General features: G+C 38.1%; 1 protein-coding gene and 1 long non-coding RNA gene across 2 annotated transcripts; one reads left to right on the plus strand and one right to left on the minus strand.

Moving 5' to 3' along the window:
• Positions 1-9,553: 9,553 nt before the first annotated feature.
• LOC140151948 (uncharacterized) lies at positions 9,554-11,974 on the plus strand. Its single transcript, XR_011859006.1, has 3 exons — positions 9,554-9,770; positions 10,822-10,964; positions 11,584-11,974. It is a non-coding gene; the product is annotated as an uncharacterized lncRNA (long non-coding RNA).
• Positions 11,975-18,285: 6,311 nt separating this feature from the next.
• Positions 18,286-18,636, minus strand: LOC140152350 (uncharacterized protein C14orf119-like). The gene has a single exon (XM_072174654.1). The coding sequence runs from the start codon at positions 18,634-18,636 to the stop codon at positions 18,286-18,288; it is 351 nt and encodes a 116-aa protein (XP_072030755.1).
• Between the last annotated feature and the right edge of the window lie 868 nt (positions 18,637-19,504).

A 19,504-nucleotide genomic window follows, 5' to 3' on the forward strand; every position in this document is an offset into this window, starting at 1 on the left:
AAAAAAAATCGTATTGTGTAATTGATGCATTGTTTTGATTCCACGAAGGAACTCTTGATAAACTTGATTCTATCACTGATTTACATCTAAAGCCCTTTTCCCTAGTAAAAGTGGCACAATTGTGATTTTACCCTTTCGTCGTTAACTACGCATATCTCGAGATTAAAACAAGCAAATTGAACAGAACAAAAGGCGTTGGAGAGCTAAGACTACGCCCTTGACGTTGATGTAAGCATCATGCCATAACAGTATTTTCTAATTGCCACAGATGGCGCTTTTTACCTGCACAATTTTTTTTTGAGACGGGCTGTATAGGCCAGTTTGTCACTTTTAAAACTGGACCTTCGTCTATTCAATGTAATTCTATGTAACTTTACTTTCTTGAAGTCACATTGGATTCAATGTGGTGTCATAATGTGCAGGATTAAATAGTGCATCTATAAAAATATTGTTCAGTTTTGAAATTGTGATTATTTTTCCAAGTGTAAGGATACTTTATTGGCGCAGTATATACATTCATTATTGTGTTGTGGTGGAAACAAAGACAATCTCAAATTGGACGATTGACAAAATGATTCACACAACACGATGGTCATGATGATGGAGAGGATGTGATTTACTTTTATTTGCAAAATCATAGATTAAATTTTTAAAATTTAATGTAACCTATTTTTGTCACAACCTGACAACACTGACGAAAAAAATACTCACTAAATTTAGATAGTGTCATGAATATCGTGAAGAGATGAAATCAAAACTCGACCGGCGGTCGACCGCTGGTTCCGGGCGCTTCCGTCCGGTTGGAGCCGGTTTCTATTGTTCTAAACAATAGAACGCAGTTCAACCGCCACTCACCTGCGGTCCAGTTTTGATTTTATCCCTAATATTATACATTATTACTCATTAATTTTAAGAATCTTTCAAAAACATCAATAACACTGTATAATTTATGATTTAAAGATTAGACATACCGGTACCTCAAATTTTCGGTCGTAACTTCGACCTTCATCGGGAGACTGGCAACCCAAGTTTGTGATCAATGACCTTTTGGACACTTGACCCCAACACTTGGTCGTAGACTCTTGGTAGCTGGTATCGGCCCCCGTCATGGTTAAGCCAGTCAACCAACCTTCACTTAACCGTGACGGGGCCGATACCAGCTACCAAGAGTCTACGACCAAGTGTTGGGGTCAAGTGTCCAAAAGGTCATTGATCCCAAACTTGGGTTGCCAGTCTCCCGATGAAGGTCGAATTTACGACCGAAAATTTGAGGTATGTCTAATTAATCTTGTGTTGAGATCGAAAGTTTAAAATCATAAATTATGATGTCTACCAACACAGATGAACTTTCATGCTAGAATAACACTGTAAATCATATTTAGTCATGTTCATTCAGACAACTGCAAACTTGCACTACCGAGTACTCAAGTCCATTCATACAGTGTGGTCCAAACTTAACTCACTGATTTCAAAGATTCATTTCTCGGAGTTTAGAACAGCTAGTCACAATATTGTTAAAGGTTCTAAATGTACATCTTTGTAAGAATATGTGGTGCAAAAATGTAAGAAAAAGGCTATAGTTAACCAAATGGTGCTAGTTTAAGTCTGATTACCAATAGTATTGCGTATAAGGCATAGCCCTGCATATAATTGGTGCACAGTGATAACGCAGTGGCGTACCGTGGCCGCCCCAACCCCGGGGGGCTGAAGAAGAAACAATTTTGCCGCCCCTTCTTTAACAGCCCGAAAAGGTTGACCCAATTTTTTTCACGGTCGTTTGAAAAAGTGAAGAAAAAAAAAAAAAAAGGATTTTAGGCGCTAGCGCCCTAAAAGCAACCATTTTTCAAAATTTTTAAAGCTTTTTCAATTTTTTGCGCCCTTTTTTATTTGCTAATTCGTTTTGCCGCCCCCTTCGTTTTTGCCGCCCCTGTTTTTGCCGCCCCTTCTTCTTCCGCCGCCCCTTCGTTTTTGCCGCCCCCTACTTTGACCCCGGCCCCCCCCCCAAAAAATACGCGCATGTTAAACGGTTTTACATACTTTACAATCCAATATTTTAATCGTCACTAGTCATGCTAGATACAATAATGTACACGAAATTAACATAACGATTATGAAATTAGTGGGGTTCCCAGCTATTGTTCTCATATACACCCAGATGTGTGTGTGATTTTTTAACCTATTTCTTCATAATCCTTAAAGTTCCTAGTACACAAATTTTGTTGTTCCCCAAATAAAATATTGTCCCATGGGTGGGGAAAGGTTATTAAACTTAACATGGGGTCAAATTTCAAACTTCATCAAATTGTGTCTAAAACATTACTAATGTATTCCTCTGGTCATAAGGATTCAGAAAATGTATAGTTTTACCTATCTAGGATGTACAGTATTTGAGTTATTATCAAAAATGTCAAAGGTCAAGCGTTGACCTCTAAATAGAGCCAAATTTTTAAACTTGCTCCGATCTTGATGAAATTGATGTCAAAAGTTTCGCTTTGATAAATGATCTTAAATAATGCTAATTAGCAATATGTAGGATGTTTCATACCCTATAGATTTCGCATCAAATTAGGTCAATGACCATAGAAACCCATTGAACTTGACTTGTTTTGATGTGTACATAGGTATTTGAAACATCCTCACATGTTGCTAACTAGCATTACTGTCCGACTTAAAAATAGCACCATTTCCTTTTCATTCAATTCTTCACCACATATTCTGAGAAAGACATATTTAGAATATGTATCAATATTTTGAGTAGCTGGTCTAAACTCCGAGAAATGAAATTGGGTAAAATTCTTTTTGGACCACCCTGTATGACAATGAAAAAACGAGAAGAGATAAAGAACGAGAACGATTTGCCAATCAGGATTGGCAGTTAATCTGATTCGTTAAATTTTGTGTATATCAAATCTAATATAATAATAAATGATATCATGTGGAACAAATATCCGGAATTTATAGATGATTGTCATTATAATAATAGCTTTCGTCAGGAGTAGACTTCTTCAGGACAAAGTGCCTAAGAATGAGACATATGTAGACCGCCCCTTGCCTACTGATAGCTCTGAAAAGAGCCGTTCATTGAAGACTGACCCTCGTCAACAGAGAATAAGCAGACCGCGCCTAACTGCTAATGTAAAACGTTTAGTTGACAAGGGACATTCTTCAGTGGACGGCTCTTTCAGAGCCATTAGTAGGCAAGGGTGGTCTACATGTCTCATTCTTAGGTACTTTGTCCTGAAGAAGTCAGAGCTACTCCTGACGAAAGCTTAACCGTTCTAAACTTGTCCGACGGCGAACCCACTGAAACTCCCGTCGATAAAGCCTATCACACAATCTACCAATAGTCATTGACTTGTCTGCACGGTACCAATGACACCGAGATGATCCAATGTGAATATAAAGGAAACACGATGGTTTTGCATGACATACATATAAAATACATCTCGAGCTCTCTGCGACTCTGCGTGTGTAAGTCCGTGGCTGTTTCTGTCCCTTTCAAAAATTACATACTAGACCCATAAAAAAGAAAGTCACCACTTTACATGTTAGACATAAGCAACTTTGTGCACAAAAAGCATTAACATTCATAAACGTGTAGCACCCACCCACCGATCGTATAAAGATACAAACACGCATCCCCATTCCCATCCCCGCAAGGGGTTGTGCAATAAATAAATAAATGTAGATATTTATATAGCGCTTTATGCCGTAAACAGCCTCAAAGCGCTTTACATTTATTCCGCTGTCATTAGAATATGTCGGAACCACGTTTGCAGCCTACAAGTGGTGCAGGGTCCATCAGTACAACGACTGTGACTATACTCCTAACAGCTTCCCATTTGCACCTGGGTGGGGTGAGGCAAGCGAGGCAAAGCGCCTTGCCCAAGGGCGCAACACGGTGGTAGGACGGGGAATCGAACCTATACGCACGTCGAGCAAGCTCTCGGATTATGAGTCCAAGGCCGTAACCACTGAGCCACCGTGCCCCAATAATTATGTGTACCCCCGGGGTGGTGAATTCTCAAAGTAGTCTGCCAAAAATCACTTGCCCCCCCCTTTGGCCTTGCCAAAAAATCTTTGCCCCCCCTTTTTTTTTGACGTGCCAAACCTTTGCCCCCCCTTTTGACGTGCCAAAAAATCTCCCCCCTTTACACACTAATATTTTGGGGAACCCGAATTTAAAACCTTAAATTGTCTTATCATATAATGCGAGCGCAGCGAGCAGGATATTTTGCATATTTGAACGTGTTCCTATTCAAAATGTTTTCCTACACCTTTTAGGGTGTAATTTAGAAACAGTGCCCAAAATATCTGTGCCAAAAATCACTTGCCCCCCCCCTTTCGACCTGCCAAAATCGCTTTACCCCCCCTTCGACCTGCCAAAATGCTTGCCCCCCCTTCTTTGGCCTGCCAAAATCTTTGCCCCCCCTATAATTCACCACCCCGGCGTACACATAATTTATTGCACCACCCCTTAACCTACTTCACGTGTATTTAAGTATAATGCATTTCTCGATGTTAATAAACTTGAAAACACGTGTTCGAAAGGGACGCGAATGTGTCATTCAATTTAACTGGAGGGTGTGTGAACTGGGGTGTGTGTGGGGTGTGTGTGTGTGTGTGAGTATAGGGGGTGATGGTGTGTATACTGGTGTGAGTTTTAATTTGGTGATAAGTTTGTTATTTTATTTAAGTGTACACATGCATAATGAAAATTGTATGATGGAATAATTTTGTGGGGAGGCCCGAAAGAAGGAAAGCTTGCATTAATTTACTTGAATTTGGTCGAACGCTTCAACCATGAAATAAAGACACAACGGATGCTCTAATGAAGTAAAATTTATCTTACCAATATGCAATATCACGTTCACACAAAACGCATCAGACAACCCGCATAACCCACCCACCCTACACTACACCCCGCACATATATCACCCCACCCAAAGATGACAGATGTACCCACACACCACACATACTCACTCGCATAAAGAAACAAGTATCGTGTGTTGTATATCGTAGCTATGCTATGCCCTCTGTTATCAGCAAGGAAAACATCAAGGTTAACTTTCCTGACTTTGGATGCTCACAAAAAAACAAATTAATTTCATCAGTATCACCGTCACACAACACACCCACATGACCAACCCTCACACTTCACACTTCACACCTACACCACACCACATTACCAAATAGACCCCATAACCATTCTGATAGAGAAACGTCCGCGTGCGAGCAGGGCGCGAGGGTGATGTGATTACATTCATACGCACCTCTCCAGCCAGTAGTGCTCGGTGAGTCAGACACATCTCCCCTAGACCCACACATTGTTTTGACCGGTAAACGAGGACTTTGTAGGCATAGGGTAAGATGGGGGGTAAGTGGGACACTTAAGGATATTATTGGATATAAAACTCATGTAAGTGAATAAAGATTGGACTTGTGTTTTTATAATTCCAGTATAATCCTAGGACAATGTCTTGTGTTAGTTTTGGGGCGATACTCCAATTCAGTACAGAATGGCGGGGCCAATTAGGCCTATGTAATGACTCAACTGTCCCACTTACCCCCCAACACTTTGGGATAAGTGGGACACATAAGGGGTGGGGTAACTTTGACAAAGGTTCCTTAATGGCTTAATGGTTCTTCAAGCTCACGGTTCTAGAGAACTATTTTCTTGGCTAAAGAAAGTTTGTTTGGTTCTACAAAGAACCCCATAGAAAACCAATGCAGGGCAGGTACTACGCTCTTTAAAAAAAGGTGCAACTTGGAGAACCTTTTTTGTCCCGTATACTGCACCCTAAACAATGCTTAAATTAACTTAAGTTCTATAAAGAACTTTGAAAAGTTCTATAAAGAACCTTAAATATTTAAATATGCCTAGGAATATTCTAATTAATTCATTCATTCAGGAACTCATCGCAAGTTATTAAACATATGTTAAAAGTGAAAAGGAGTGTTAACCCTATATTTGATTCTAAAAATCATTTTTCTTAGCTAAAGAACAAAGAACCCTGATACCCAGGGGGCGCGCGCCCGTTCAAGAAGGGCTAAATACGCTACTGCATTTCTGTACTTCTCTATTCCAGAAAGATACAGCACTAATTCAAAAATCTAAATTCTAATATAACCTTGCAGGGTTCTTTATTAAGGGTTCCTTAAAGGTTATACAAAGAACCATTTTCTTGGCTAAAGAACCTTTTTGGTTCTTCAAAGTATGTGATTCTTTATAGTACCGTTAGCATGAAGAGCCTTTAAGGAACCCTTATTAGAACATTATTATGTTTTGATGGATCCAAGTTGTGATAATATTGGATCCAAAACATAATAATGATAAAATTGATGCTTTACGCCCAATATTTATTGGTCTCGCTATGAGTTGTAAAATATTGGACTCGACTACGTCTCGTCCAATATTTTAAAACTCATAGCTCGACCAATAAATATGGGCTCAACCGATCCAATTTTATATCAGAAGTGGACAGAAAATAAGGCTCTTTAGCAAAGAAAATTATTTTTTTAGAACCAAAAACACTCTTTTCACTTTTCTAATTCTGCACACATGGTCTGTTTATTGGCCATGATGATTATGAATAGAAACATGTTGATAGAAAAATTGATCAATTTAGTAGTATTCCCTATACCAGGAAAAAAATATATTATCCTGTTTAGCCATGTGAAACGGTTTGTCACCACTTGGTCCAAACCCATTTGGTCCATTGCCAGTTAGTCCATTGACACTTAGTCCATTGCCACTTGGTCCAATTACCACTTGGTCCAATTTCCTGTTGGTCCAAAACCCACTTAGTCCATTACCATTTGGTCCAATTACCACTTGGTCCAATGGCCACTTGGTCCAAAACCCACTTGGTCCAATTGCCACTTGGTCCAATTACCACTTGGTCCAAAACTCATTTAGTCCATTACCACTTGGTCCAATTACCACTTGGTCCAATAACCACTTAGTCCAATTACCACTTGGTCCAATGGCCACTTGGTCCAAAACCCAGTTAATCCATTACCACTCGGTCCAATTGCCACTTGGTCCAATTACCACTTGGTTCAAAACTCATTTAGTCCATTACCACTTGGTCCAATAACCACTTAGTCCAATTACCACTTGGTCCAATTGCCAGTTGGTCCAAAACTCATTTAGTCCAATACTACTCGGTCCAATTACCTCTTGGTCCATTACCATTTGGTCCAATTACCTGTTAGTCCAATCATCAAAATGTATACCAACATGATGTAGCGTAATTCTTTTATGTAAGTTACAGCTTTTGATTAAACTGAAAGAAAAGATAACTTTACATGTATGTGTCTTCATAATATTTGCATGAATCTCATCTTAATGCTACATTACATTGCATTTTAAAGGGACTAGTCAAGATTTTTGCCAGGGGTTGAACAAAAACCAAACCATCATTTTATAGTTACTTATGTTTTAATTTCATATCAACAAGTGCGGTAAAAAGTGAACATTGAAATATAATGGTCAGTTCCCTTAATAATAGACATCACAGAATGTTTTAAAGTTCAGTGGCGTAACTTTGGGTCAGGGTGCCCGGGGGCGAAAGTAGTTCGGGTGCCCCTGACCAACAACAACATGGTGCAGAGCTAATCAATTTTAGTATTGAAAGCCATAGACCTACCGAATAACTAACGAAGTGTTTCAGATTAAATTTATTTCATGTTTCAATGCAGTTCATGTTAATAAAACAAAATGTTTTCATATTCTCTAATGTCTTTACTTTGGAGACTCGTCACTAGCTGCAGTGACGTAGCATATGGCACCCAGGGGCAAAAATACAAAATACCCCCTCTTCCTAAAACAATTGCGTGCGGGCGCGCGAAAATGTGCATAAATACCACTAATTTGGTATTTAATCAAGTCGAATTTAGGTCTTTAAAATGACAATTTATGTTGCAATGCGCGCGAAGCGCGCGAAAAATTTTGTGTTGAAGGGGCACCCAAATGAAGAGTAATTCAATGCATGGTGGGTAAAGGTTTCCACTTCTTTCCTATAACAAAGTATTATCGTGTCAAAGGCTATCCAGGCTTGGGTGCCCCTTAGCCCGGGTGCCCGGGGGCACGCCCCCCAGAGCCCATAGGAGTTACGCCACTGTTAAAGTTTAGCCTGCAGAAAACAAATGCATCACCTGTTAGCTCCCCAAAAATATACTTGATTGTTGTCATCTGACTGATAATAAACGTAAGAAACAAACAAACACACAAACAACAACAAAACATTACTTTGGAAAAGTTTACCGACCCTAAATTTACAATTCTGATTTCTTTCTTTATTCCACAACCTCGAAATTATGTTTTACTAGTGCACATTTATTTGTTACCATTTTGGATCAATTCTGGATAAGCTTGCAACATAAAGGACCAGCACTTACAAAAAGGGGGAAAATAAAAAAGTATAACAAGGTTATTGACAAACCATGCCTGTCACAGAGCGGTGTTAGGGGTTAGAGTTCAAGGTAAGGGCTGGGTTAGAGTTAGGGGTTAGGGTTACAGTTAAGGTTAGACTTAGGGTTAGATTCAGTGGTTAGGGTTAGAGTCCTGGATTAGGGTTATAGGGCAAGAGTTAGGGTAAGGGTTAGAGTTTGGAATTAGTGTTATAGGAGGTAGGGTTAGATTTAGGGGTCAGGGATTATGGTTAGAATTAAGGTCAGTGAATTAAAAGATAATTGGACCAAGTGGTAAACAATGTGGGGTTTGGACTAACAGGCAATTGGTCCAAGTGGTAATTGGACTAAGTGGTAATTGGACCAAGTGTTAATTGGACCAAGTGGCAATTGGACCAAGTGGCAATTGGACCAAGTGGCAATCGGACCAAGTGGTAATGGACTAAGTGGTAATTGGACCAAGTGGCAATTGGACCAAGAGGCAATTGGACAAAGTGGTAATGGACTAAGTGGTAATTGGACCAAGTGGCAATTGGACTAAGTGGTAATGGATTAAGTGGGTTTTGGACCAATTGGCAATTGGACCAAGTGGTAATTGGACCAAGTGGTAATGGACCAACCCCGGGACCAACTGGGTTTTGGACCATCAGGCAATTGGACTAACAGGGAATCGGACCAAGTAGAAATGGACTAAGTACTAATGGACTAACTGGCAATGGACCAAATGGGTTTGCACCAAGTGGCGACATCCCTGTGAAACATAGGTAAATCCTAATTGACTTTTATTGCCAATTTGAACAAACTAATGGATTATATTAGAATTTAGCTATGTTTCATTTGGCAAACCAAGATATTAATTTTTTTATTTTCTGGAATAGAGAGGACAGAAATCATGCCCGAAGACTTGTACCGGTAGTATTTATTTAGTAGTAAACTTACGGGAAAAATGAAAATTAATGTTTTTCATTTGGCCGAGAAATACATTTTCAAGTAAAAAGTTGTCATTCAAGATTAATTTTAAAATGTATCGATCGGCTCCCCGATCACTGTCCCAAATTTGGTTTTAAGAAATGAAAATTCCGAAATTATATTCTGATTATAAGTTAGTGATGAGCGCCCCTAATAACAGCGGAAGCTAATTACAGCTCGTAGGCAATTAGCGTTTGGTTGCATAAAGAAAGAACTGCGAGAAAATATTGCGTAAAGTTCTCCGTTTTAACAAATAATTTGCACATTTTGAGGTACGAACAATGAATAGCCCGTATGCTAAAGTCTCAATAGCTTTGGGTGGTTTCATTGCAGCCACATACTATTTTATGAAAGCTGTAACGCCAGATCCAGAACAACTGAAAAAGGTAAGCTTAAAATTTGGAAAGCTTAAAGTTAAACATGTTAACATTCAAGGGATGCCAACCGGTCTTTGCGGGATATGGGAAGAGGTCCGATTTTAGATACTGGAGAAAAACTGGAGCACCAGGAGAAAAACCTGCAAGGGCGAGCATGGATCGGCAACCAAACTCACATATGGAACCGCGGGTAATTGAACCCAGGCCGCAGCGCAGTGGTGAGAAGTGAATGAGAAGACCACTACACTAACTCGTCCTCCATATAAGGCTATGCATCGATCGTTAATCATGTTGAAGAGTGTACCGGTATCAAGAATCCGTTTACTCCAGATCTCTAGCTTCGAAGTTGCACACGATACTTTACGCATTCGGCATGATGCTAGAGTACATTGCTATCATTTCTCGATGGACAGCGGTGCAATGTTTTGCACGGAGGTTTATATTTATTCTGTTATTGTTGAAATTTGGATGAAAGTTATTTCGATGAGTCAACTGTATCTTTTGAGCAAGATTTGCCTATTTTGGACAGTCTAAAATTTTGCTGAAATGTAATTTTAGCAAAATTTTTTATGCGATCGCCTGTCGTGATCGGCTGTGTTTACTTCTGAACTTCCATTGCTTTACACGGTGTCATGCTTCAGCGAATCCAACTAAATTCTTGGCTAGATTTCTCGAGCAAGAAACCGTAGACCCCGGGTTGCGCAGCATTGTGAATAGCCCTAAAATAGGTTGCTTTAGAATGTTTCAGGCATACACCCCTGGGTGCTGCGCACACATTCAATTTGTTACAATCTTTGCTCACCCAAATTTAATCATTTATAATCATTAATTATTAATACAAAGTCTCTCTTGTCTCTATTGGCCATTCTGGCAGGACCCTGAGGGGTGAGGTAACTCCTAACCCCCACCCCGGATTCATCCTTAAATAAACGAAAGTATATCTATGAGACTTTAAAAACACTTCTTGTTATCATAGTACCCCAGCTTTAAGGGTGAATGACATACTGGTACATAAATTATACATTGTATACAGTCATGATAATATTGTTTTGTATTACAGAAATTACCAGAGCATAATCCACAACACATGAGGTCATCCCAACGACAACAAGAAGCTTTAAGAGCAGTATTACAGAAAGCAGCAGATGATCCGGATCCTGTGTGGAGAAAATGATCAACATCATGGTAATTAAGAAATGGAAGGTAAATATTAATACAACAGCTGCCTTGTCATAAGCCTCAGTGGCAGATGAGATTGGGTGAATAGTTTCCTTTTTTTGACCTAGAAGCTAGAGCAGGGGGGTACTCAAGTGTGGATTTGGTAGGGGTGTACCGCTGAGAATTTGAAACTGAAACGGGACCCATCAATATACTAATTTTACAAACAATTTGGCCCCATTGATATACCAAAAGTCAAAAATTTCGGCCAAATATCACCCAAATTGTTGTTTTTACAAATTTTGTCAAAATTTCAAAAATTTTGGCTAGATTGAGGCAAAATTGGGCTATTTTACAAAAATATTAAGAACATTTTGATAAAAGGACCCATCCATATATTCCAAAATTGGCCTAAAAAATGGGTCATTGATACATACCATAAGGCTGAAAATGCTACCCATGTTTGCAGCACACCCCTGTTTGGTCATTTGTACTGGGGCTAGAGTCTTGACCTAGAGACCTACAATGTAGAGGCACATATCATTGGTGCAAAATGTGATGTTCTTTGGCATAATTAGAGGTGTGATTACAGACACCATAAACTGCATGTAGTTTTATTAGGTTGGTTTGTTAAAAATCTGAATCTGTTATCTTCTCTTCACAGATGTGAATGCTTCTGGTGGTTACTGGAATACTGCATGTGAATGTGGAATACAGTAACTAATTATGTAAAAGCATGGAGTGCAATCAACAACTTGTGTGTGACCAGGATGCATCAGTACATTTTCATCATTTACTGAACAACACTCATCTTGATTGCTACACAGGATGATTTCAAGTATCCTCGCAATCTCTCAACATTGAGCAAAGTCAGCAAACACATGTCAAGATCAGCCATAGCTTCTATTGGTTTGTGTTGAAGAAATTTGAATCCTTTTCTAAAATCATGCCATGAAGCACTTATCAATATGTGGTTCACCTCAAATTCAGTATATCAATGCTTTTTTGCGGTTACCCCGCAAGCGTACTTGACCACCCTTGTATGTGTGTACGCTCTGCGCATAGCGAAATAGCGAAACCTACGTCACTACCGAACTTGAGGCAAACCACATTATACCCAAATGTGACAATGTGACCTTCATTTGCTGAGAAATGAGTGTATTTGCATATTACGGATCATGGAGAGCATTTTCAAAATAATTTTTTTTTTATATATTAAATTCAATGGATGAGTGAGTGCTGTGGCATGGGTTCATTTGGGTCAAATTTCCAAAATATAAGGAAATATGCAATTCATCTTTTGACCCAACATTTAATGCCCTTCAACCTGTATTTGATGTGAACCCGGTCCCCGCACTCCGTACATCCATAGGTATTCATGCTCGTCGAAAATTTCGCGAAATAGGGGGTGTTTTCAGATGAAGAAATGCGATTCGCGAAACACACAAAAAAGGGGTGTTTTTTCAAACCATGTGTTCGCGAAATTACAAAAAAAGGGTATTTTCATGGAGCATCCTACGCGTTTCGGTCAGAAAAGGGTATGTTAGAAATATCGTTCGTGTTTTAGCGAAAATAGGGGTATTGTCGAAGGGCAAATAATTCGCGAAATTGCTAAAAAAAGGGGTGTTTTTCCCCTAAAAACTTCGCGAAATGAGATGCAAAAGGGGGTGTTTTTAAAGTTCACCGACAAGCATGAATACCCGCGTATGTATGGAGTGCGGGGACCGGGGATGTGAAGTACACCAAGTTTTTCTGTACATTTGAGGTATCTAAAAAACCAACCTCATGTTGTGGGAGTAATGATGGGTACCCACAAATCGAGACTTCAGTGCAAGAAGGCTGAAAAGAACAGCTGTCCTATATAGACATTTGACAATTTCTGCATTCTACAATATCTACTGTACAACACAATGACACCTGGCAGCTATTCCAGATGTTGGCTTTTTACACACAGATTTTTTATTCATGCTTCTCTTGGAACTGCAGCACATACAATTGAATACCTGAGTGGAAGAAGGGCCCAACTCCATCAAAACTGTTTTTGAGATATTAAGAAAAAACTTAATATTTAGAAAAGTTTTATAGGCAGAATGTTTTCATCTTCAGGGGAACTTTGATACATGAACATACAATATTACATACATTCGCAATTATATACCGGTATGATGTTTCCATGGCAACGGTACAGGTCTTAATACGAGCTGGAGTTGGGCCCTTCTTCCACTAATATACTGCAAGTGCCAGTTCCGTAAGCAGATGTGCTATAAATAGCTACAGAAATTTGGTAATTATCCATTAATTGCACAAGTAGAAGCATGTATTATGTTAGTAAGAAAGTTTATTGTAGTTTAACCCAATATTTGTGGAAGAAGGGCCCAACTCCATGGAGTTGGCCCTTTCTTCCACGAAAACCATGATTAAGTGTACGTGGAAGACTATTTAGAGAGTACATGTAGATTTTGGCTCATCTTTCACACACAAGGAAGAACAATCTGCTGGCAATAAAATGCTGGGTCTAACTCATTTTCGTTAAAAAAAATGGAGTTGGGCCCTTCTTCCACTCAGGTATTCAATTGGTCCCTGGGTATTGGCATACATATTTTACTTATTTCATAAATAGAAATGAAATGATTCTGTTAAATTTCTTCAAATATTCCAAAAACTGCCATGGTTAATGAATTTGAATAAATACAATAATGCATAAAGACTATTTTTCATCAAATATAATAAGTTTATTTAAAAATAGATGAACAAACATAGTTTAATATTTCTGCACTACAGTAAACAAGAAAAAAAGGATGAGAAGCTGACAATCCTGATTTGCATTCTTTTCTGTTCTATTGGTGCTGAGAAAAATACACTGAGTTGGAACTTCAATATGTTTATGAGAAAAATAGGGCCTTTCACTTGAAATCATTATGATGATTATGATTAATAAAAACACTGTAGACTACCAATATCACACTGTATAAATGTCGGTAATTCCATTAAGAATTAGTCACATTTACAAAAAACATTTACATTTTCTTTTTGCATGAGTGTTTGATAGCGATGACATTTTATGTTATATGCAAGTTTTAAAGAATTTGATTTTCCAAATATATCAGGTCACCTTCCTTTAAAAGGGATACTTTTCAAGATCAAAGCACTGTATGTACATGTAATGTGAATAGGGTATCCAAAACAGCAAATTTGAGAAAAAGGGTATTCTTGTTGAATAAATCTTAATTAAGGGCCCTATGAGAAAAAGAAATTGTATAAAATCATGGAAACTTTCTGACCGCCTGAGATTTAAACATCTTTTTTTTTTTCAATGTATTTAAATCCATGATATGTATCTCAAATTACTGGTTTAGAGTCAAGATATTTGACACTTTACTTGCTTAGGGAATAAGATAATGACAATACTTGTTCAGTATGACAATTGCAGTACTTGTTTCAGGGTGCATTTTCGAATTAATGTTTAAACATGTACATGTTTATGATGCTTCTTGAAAGTCCATATTCATGGATGATACCCCCTTATGTGCCCCACCCCGCAAGTTTTCAAACACTGATATTTTAGTGTCCCAATATCATGACATGATCTGATTCACTCACAGACCAAAGTCAAACATTTTGAAAGTTCGAGATATTACAGTGGAATATTTGTGCCTTTTGTTTGAAGCAAAATTTTTCTGAATACATTTTCAAACAAACCATAACACAAAATAAAATCATTAGCCCATGCAGCATTGTGTTAATGAGTTTCCACTGAGGTTCCAGTACCATTTCTATTTGCTCGGTACTTACATTGATTAATATTTTATTATATTTTTGCTGCTTATTTCTGCCAATATCACAATTTTATTATAATTTTGGTGAGTTTGGTCTCATTGAATCAGATCGTGTCACACATGTATTAGTTGTTACACTGTTCAACTGAATGAACACAGCTTTCAACAGCTGTACATGATCCAACCACTATCGTACATCTCACTATCGTACAACTACAACACCAACACATGACCTAGGATATAATACTAACCAATCACAAGTGCGTTGTCATGGTTGGATTCACATCCATGTTACGCACCCACAGTCGCACACACTGGCATACATCGCGCAGTGTACGCAAAAATTTATCACGCTATGTCAGGCTGTGTTCATTCAATTGAAATTTTTACTGTAAGTTATGCAACCAATATATAATAAAAGTGTTCTTATATTTTGTAAAGTGTTGAAGTGTACACAATGTAAATAAAGATTGTTTCTATTCCAAACAAGTTATTTTGCATGTATGTGATTTTGACTATAATACGTTTATGGGACCTTTGGACGTCCAACCGATCGATTTGAACGTACCATTGGCCAGGAGAGGAGGCATCTCTGTAGACGATAAATCAATATGACCTTCATCAAGTGAGGATCAGCCAAGCACGAAAACTTTCTTGTTTAGCGCAACTGGCATATTATCTTTAAACATTTCTTACATACTGTAGGCCTAATCATAATACAGGTCTGCCTCCAGTGTAATGTGCGAGTAGAATGATTTTGATATTCTTCTTGATTTGATTAGTATTATTACTATTTCTTTTCTTTTAACACCTTTACATCATAGGCCTATTATGATACAGTTACCATTTTCCACATACGCCTTCCAGTTTGCAAAAGGCGTATAGAAAATAATGAAATACCTGTGTGATGTTGAAGGCTCTGATATAAACTACGGGGACAATTAACTGATGGCATGAATAAATTATAATTATATATATCAATGAAGAATACTTTGTGGGAACAAGTTAATTTAATGTAGTATCTTATTCTTAATATTTATTGCAAAGTATTGGTTAGTACTTTTGTATTTTCCAATTGGATTTAAACATGTTTAATGCACACTGCATTTGATAATACTTGTTGGGGAGTAAACTTAATATTCTGTGTGCGTGGCCTGAACCAAAGGTCTGTAGTGCAAATCTGTTTATTTATCCAGCGTTTAGAGAACGTGTACTCAACCGTTGCTGTCAAAAGACCTTTGATTCTGGATTCTTGTCCGAGTATCTAATAACAATGTACCATATATGCCTACTGTGTATGCGATGGCATACCATAATTCTCCACTGATGTATAGAACAGTATTAACAAACTTAAGTACTTCTCGGACCTAAAGATTATAAGGGATTATACACCTGGATGTTGTTGTATTCATACTTGCACCTACCTGCACATACTGCGATGTCGCCCGAAGATAGCCTTTCGAATATGCTCCTTGTGTGGCGTGTAAATAAACGAATTAGGTATGAAGCATGCACGTAAGGTTAACATCGTCACACGTCTGCACATGCCCGTAGGTGCTAGGCCTAGTATGAACTTTCATTTAACATTCTAACCAAGCACATGTACCTCAAATCAAACCTTCTACCTCTCCTCTGGCAAACATAGTCCAAGGGTCCCTTAAACGTACTATAGTTTATGTGAATATTTACATTATTGAAGCATTAATTGAAATACAAACATTTAATGTTTCCCCCCATGGGCACTACTGGCCAAATTATCAGCCTCTAAGAACTATTTTGATTGGTTAAAAGGATGGCTATATTATGTGTTGTGCCAATCAGAGAAAAGGTTCTCAGACTGAAAAAGATTAAGCATAAAAGTGATACAAGATGTAAAAGCTTTATTTCGATTGGTTACTCAGATAATTATATCATGCAATTAACCAATCAGGGGTATTGTAAGACAGGCAGCACATGTAGTGTCCATGGGATTAATTTCCTCCTATTTTTATTGATACAATATTTCTTGTGCAGATTGTATACAGGAATGTACAATGTTTACCTGGTTTTGATTTTCAATGGAATTCTGTCTCTGCAACATCATTGGAAATTGGAATGACTGATGAGCAAACAGATAAAAACAATGAAGAAATTCCACAGCTGAATATTACCGTAACCACTCGGGTATAAGCCCACCCCCTAGATGGCAGAGTTCACTTCAAAAATGGGGGTGGGCTTATAACCGGGGAGGGGCTAGTAATAAGAAAAATCATCCCCATTTGTATATGCCCAATGTACCATTAATTTCTATCATCTATGTCAATTTCTTAAAATTCTAAGTGTGGAATGTTAATTATCAACTGATATTTTTTTTTATTTGTTCTTAAATCTGAGAGAAAAGCATTGGTTTGATTTACGAACTTGGCCAAAATTTAGTACTGGGTTTATAGCCGAGTGCACCCTTGTTCTCAGAATGTTTTGAAAAATAAGCGGTGGGTTTATACCTTAATGTGGGCTTATACCCAGGTGGTTACGGTAATTTATTACATTGTACACTAATTTACATACATAGAAATATTTTGGTACAAAATACTGTGTTGAAAAATATACTGATGATGCAAATATATTATCTATGATGTGATATTCTAATCTCCTATATGATACTGTTGTTCTGATAAGTCATAGAAAAAGTAGTAAAATTTACATACAACCCTTTACATGCAGCCCTGACTCTGAGATTGTTTAATCCATAAGTTTATCCATGTGACACAATTGTTTAATGCGATTCTGATGTGTCTCCCAGCTGTCCACTACCATTGTGACCCGGATTGCCAAACCCATGACATTTGAAGATATTCACCAAAATTTTTTGACAATTTCCTGTCCTATAGAAAGCAATGGTTAAGACAAAAATGTAGTGACTTTTCGACATTAGCATCTGTGACTTTCAGTAGTTCAGTGTCCCGTTAGGGGTCAGTCACTCACCTTTGCACAGTATTTTTGTGGGGCCTGAGAGCACATCAGACACACCAAATTACATTGAGGAATGTCCTGATGATATCAAATAATTTAGATTATTTGAAATTAGCAATATAATACAAATTTGATGGCAAATTATTAAATATTGATATTTTTGATATTTAACAGTCCTCGAAGTATATTTAAACTTGAGGTCAACTTGCGCTGCCCTTTGGGGCTTGGCAGCATATCAACCTGTGGCGCGCTTTGAGGAATCTTGAGTATTCAGAAAGCGTGGATAAATGCCGTTTTATTATTATTTATTATTGTGATACCGGGTATGTACTTAAAGTGTATAGCTGGGAGGAAAAGCCATCCCATCATATGAAAATTTTGACCTTTTGTATTGAAGATATACAAAAGTTTCTCAAAAGACCTAAAATTTGTAGGTCTTTTATGAAAATTCATGTATATTCAATACCGAAGATCAAAAAGTACATATCATTAGATTGATAAAGTTTACTTCAAGGACTTATTTTCATCAAAAATATAATTTTTTAGTAATTTACAAATTATAATACTGTGCAAACTTCGCTATCCAAGCCCTCTTTAACCTGCAATTTAGGCTGAAAATGCCAATGTGGCAATCCTGGTCATGATTGCATACCACTTGAGCTGCTATTCGCTTTTCTGCTTTCCACTAGAGCATGAAACTGTTGTACAAATTCAGGAGCAACTTCTCCCAACTTGCGGATGAAATCATCTCGATGTTTTTCCGACCAAAAGTTAAACCAGTCTGTGAAGAGTTTAATTTGACACTCAAATATACTGGGTGGTTTATCATTGACTTTGAGTGTTTTCATGCTATCAAATAGTGAATCTACATCCGGCGGTACAGCTTTGTTTACTAAGTCCGACATGAAGTCTTGTCGTTGGTAGGGACTCCAGGTGCTGAACCAATGAAGAACAGTTTTGAATTCCTGCTCCTGGACAGATAGTGCCATGTCACCCTATAAATCTTGCAAGTGCCGGAAGAAACTGGAGAGAGCTGCATAAAAGCAATTGGACGATCTTGCACAGATGCTTTTAGAAATCGCTCAGTTCATTGTTTATCCATCCTTGCTTGATTACTCACACACAAATCCTGTAAAGAAGACAACATAATGACAAATATATAATTAATAATATACTGTATTAAGGAGTCGGTCACCCACAGGGCTGTCAACGCATTGGCTGTGAGTCTCACACATTTGGACATTTTCTCACGGTCTCAAGCCAAGGTACATGTAGTACATGTATATAACCTCATGCCTAGGTAGTAGCTATCACGCAAAGAGCTGTCAAATGAGTAAAATCTCACGCACCGTAAAAATAATTTGTTGTCCTCACACCCCCCCACTTTTTAGATTCTCAAGCGCAGTGGCTCAAATAATCATGGGTCAAAATTAACATTGTAGTTGGCAAAAACATTTTCCGCCCCGGTACGACAGTGTCTCACGCCTAGCAATTCCAAAAAGTTGACAGCCCTGGTCACCCACCGTTGCACAGTATTTTTTGTGGGCCTGATAGTGCATCAGACATCGAATTGCATTCTGAATTGAAGAATGCCCTTCTGATATCAAATAATTTTGATTTTTTTTTAAAACTTGGGATATATATAAATACAAAATGGCAAATTATTAAAATAAAAAAAACCCTGTGCATTGTATGTTGTGAATCCTTGCATGGTGCGGTGCATGCCCGGGGGGGGGGGGCCTGTGCATCACCCATCGACTCATTTCATTAAAAAAATAAATTTCATTCATTCGGTCGGACATCCGGGAATTCGGAATATTGTCCCCAACAAGCGTGCGCATAGCAACCATGGAGGGA

The sequence above is a fragment of the Amphiura filiformis genome, chromosome 5 (assembly GCF_039555335.1).
Source record: "Amphiura filiformis chromosome 5, Afil_fr2py, whole genome shotgun sequence".
Taxonomy (NCBI): domain Eukaryota; kingdom Metazoa; phylum Echinodermata; class Ophiuroidea; order Amphilepidida; family Amphiuridae; genus Amphiura; species Amphiura filiformis.

Bases quoted from the DNA above. Each gene is read 5' to 3' on its own strand.
- LOC140152350 (XM_072174654.1), bottom strand. From the start codon at position 18,636: ATGGCACTATCTGTCCAGGAGCAGGAATTCAAAACTGTTCTTCATTGG.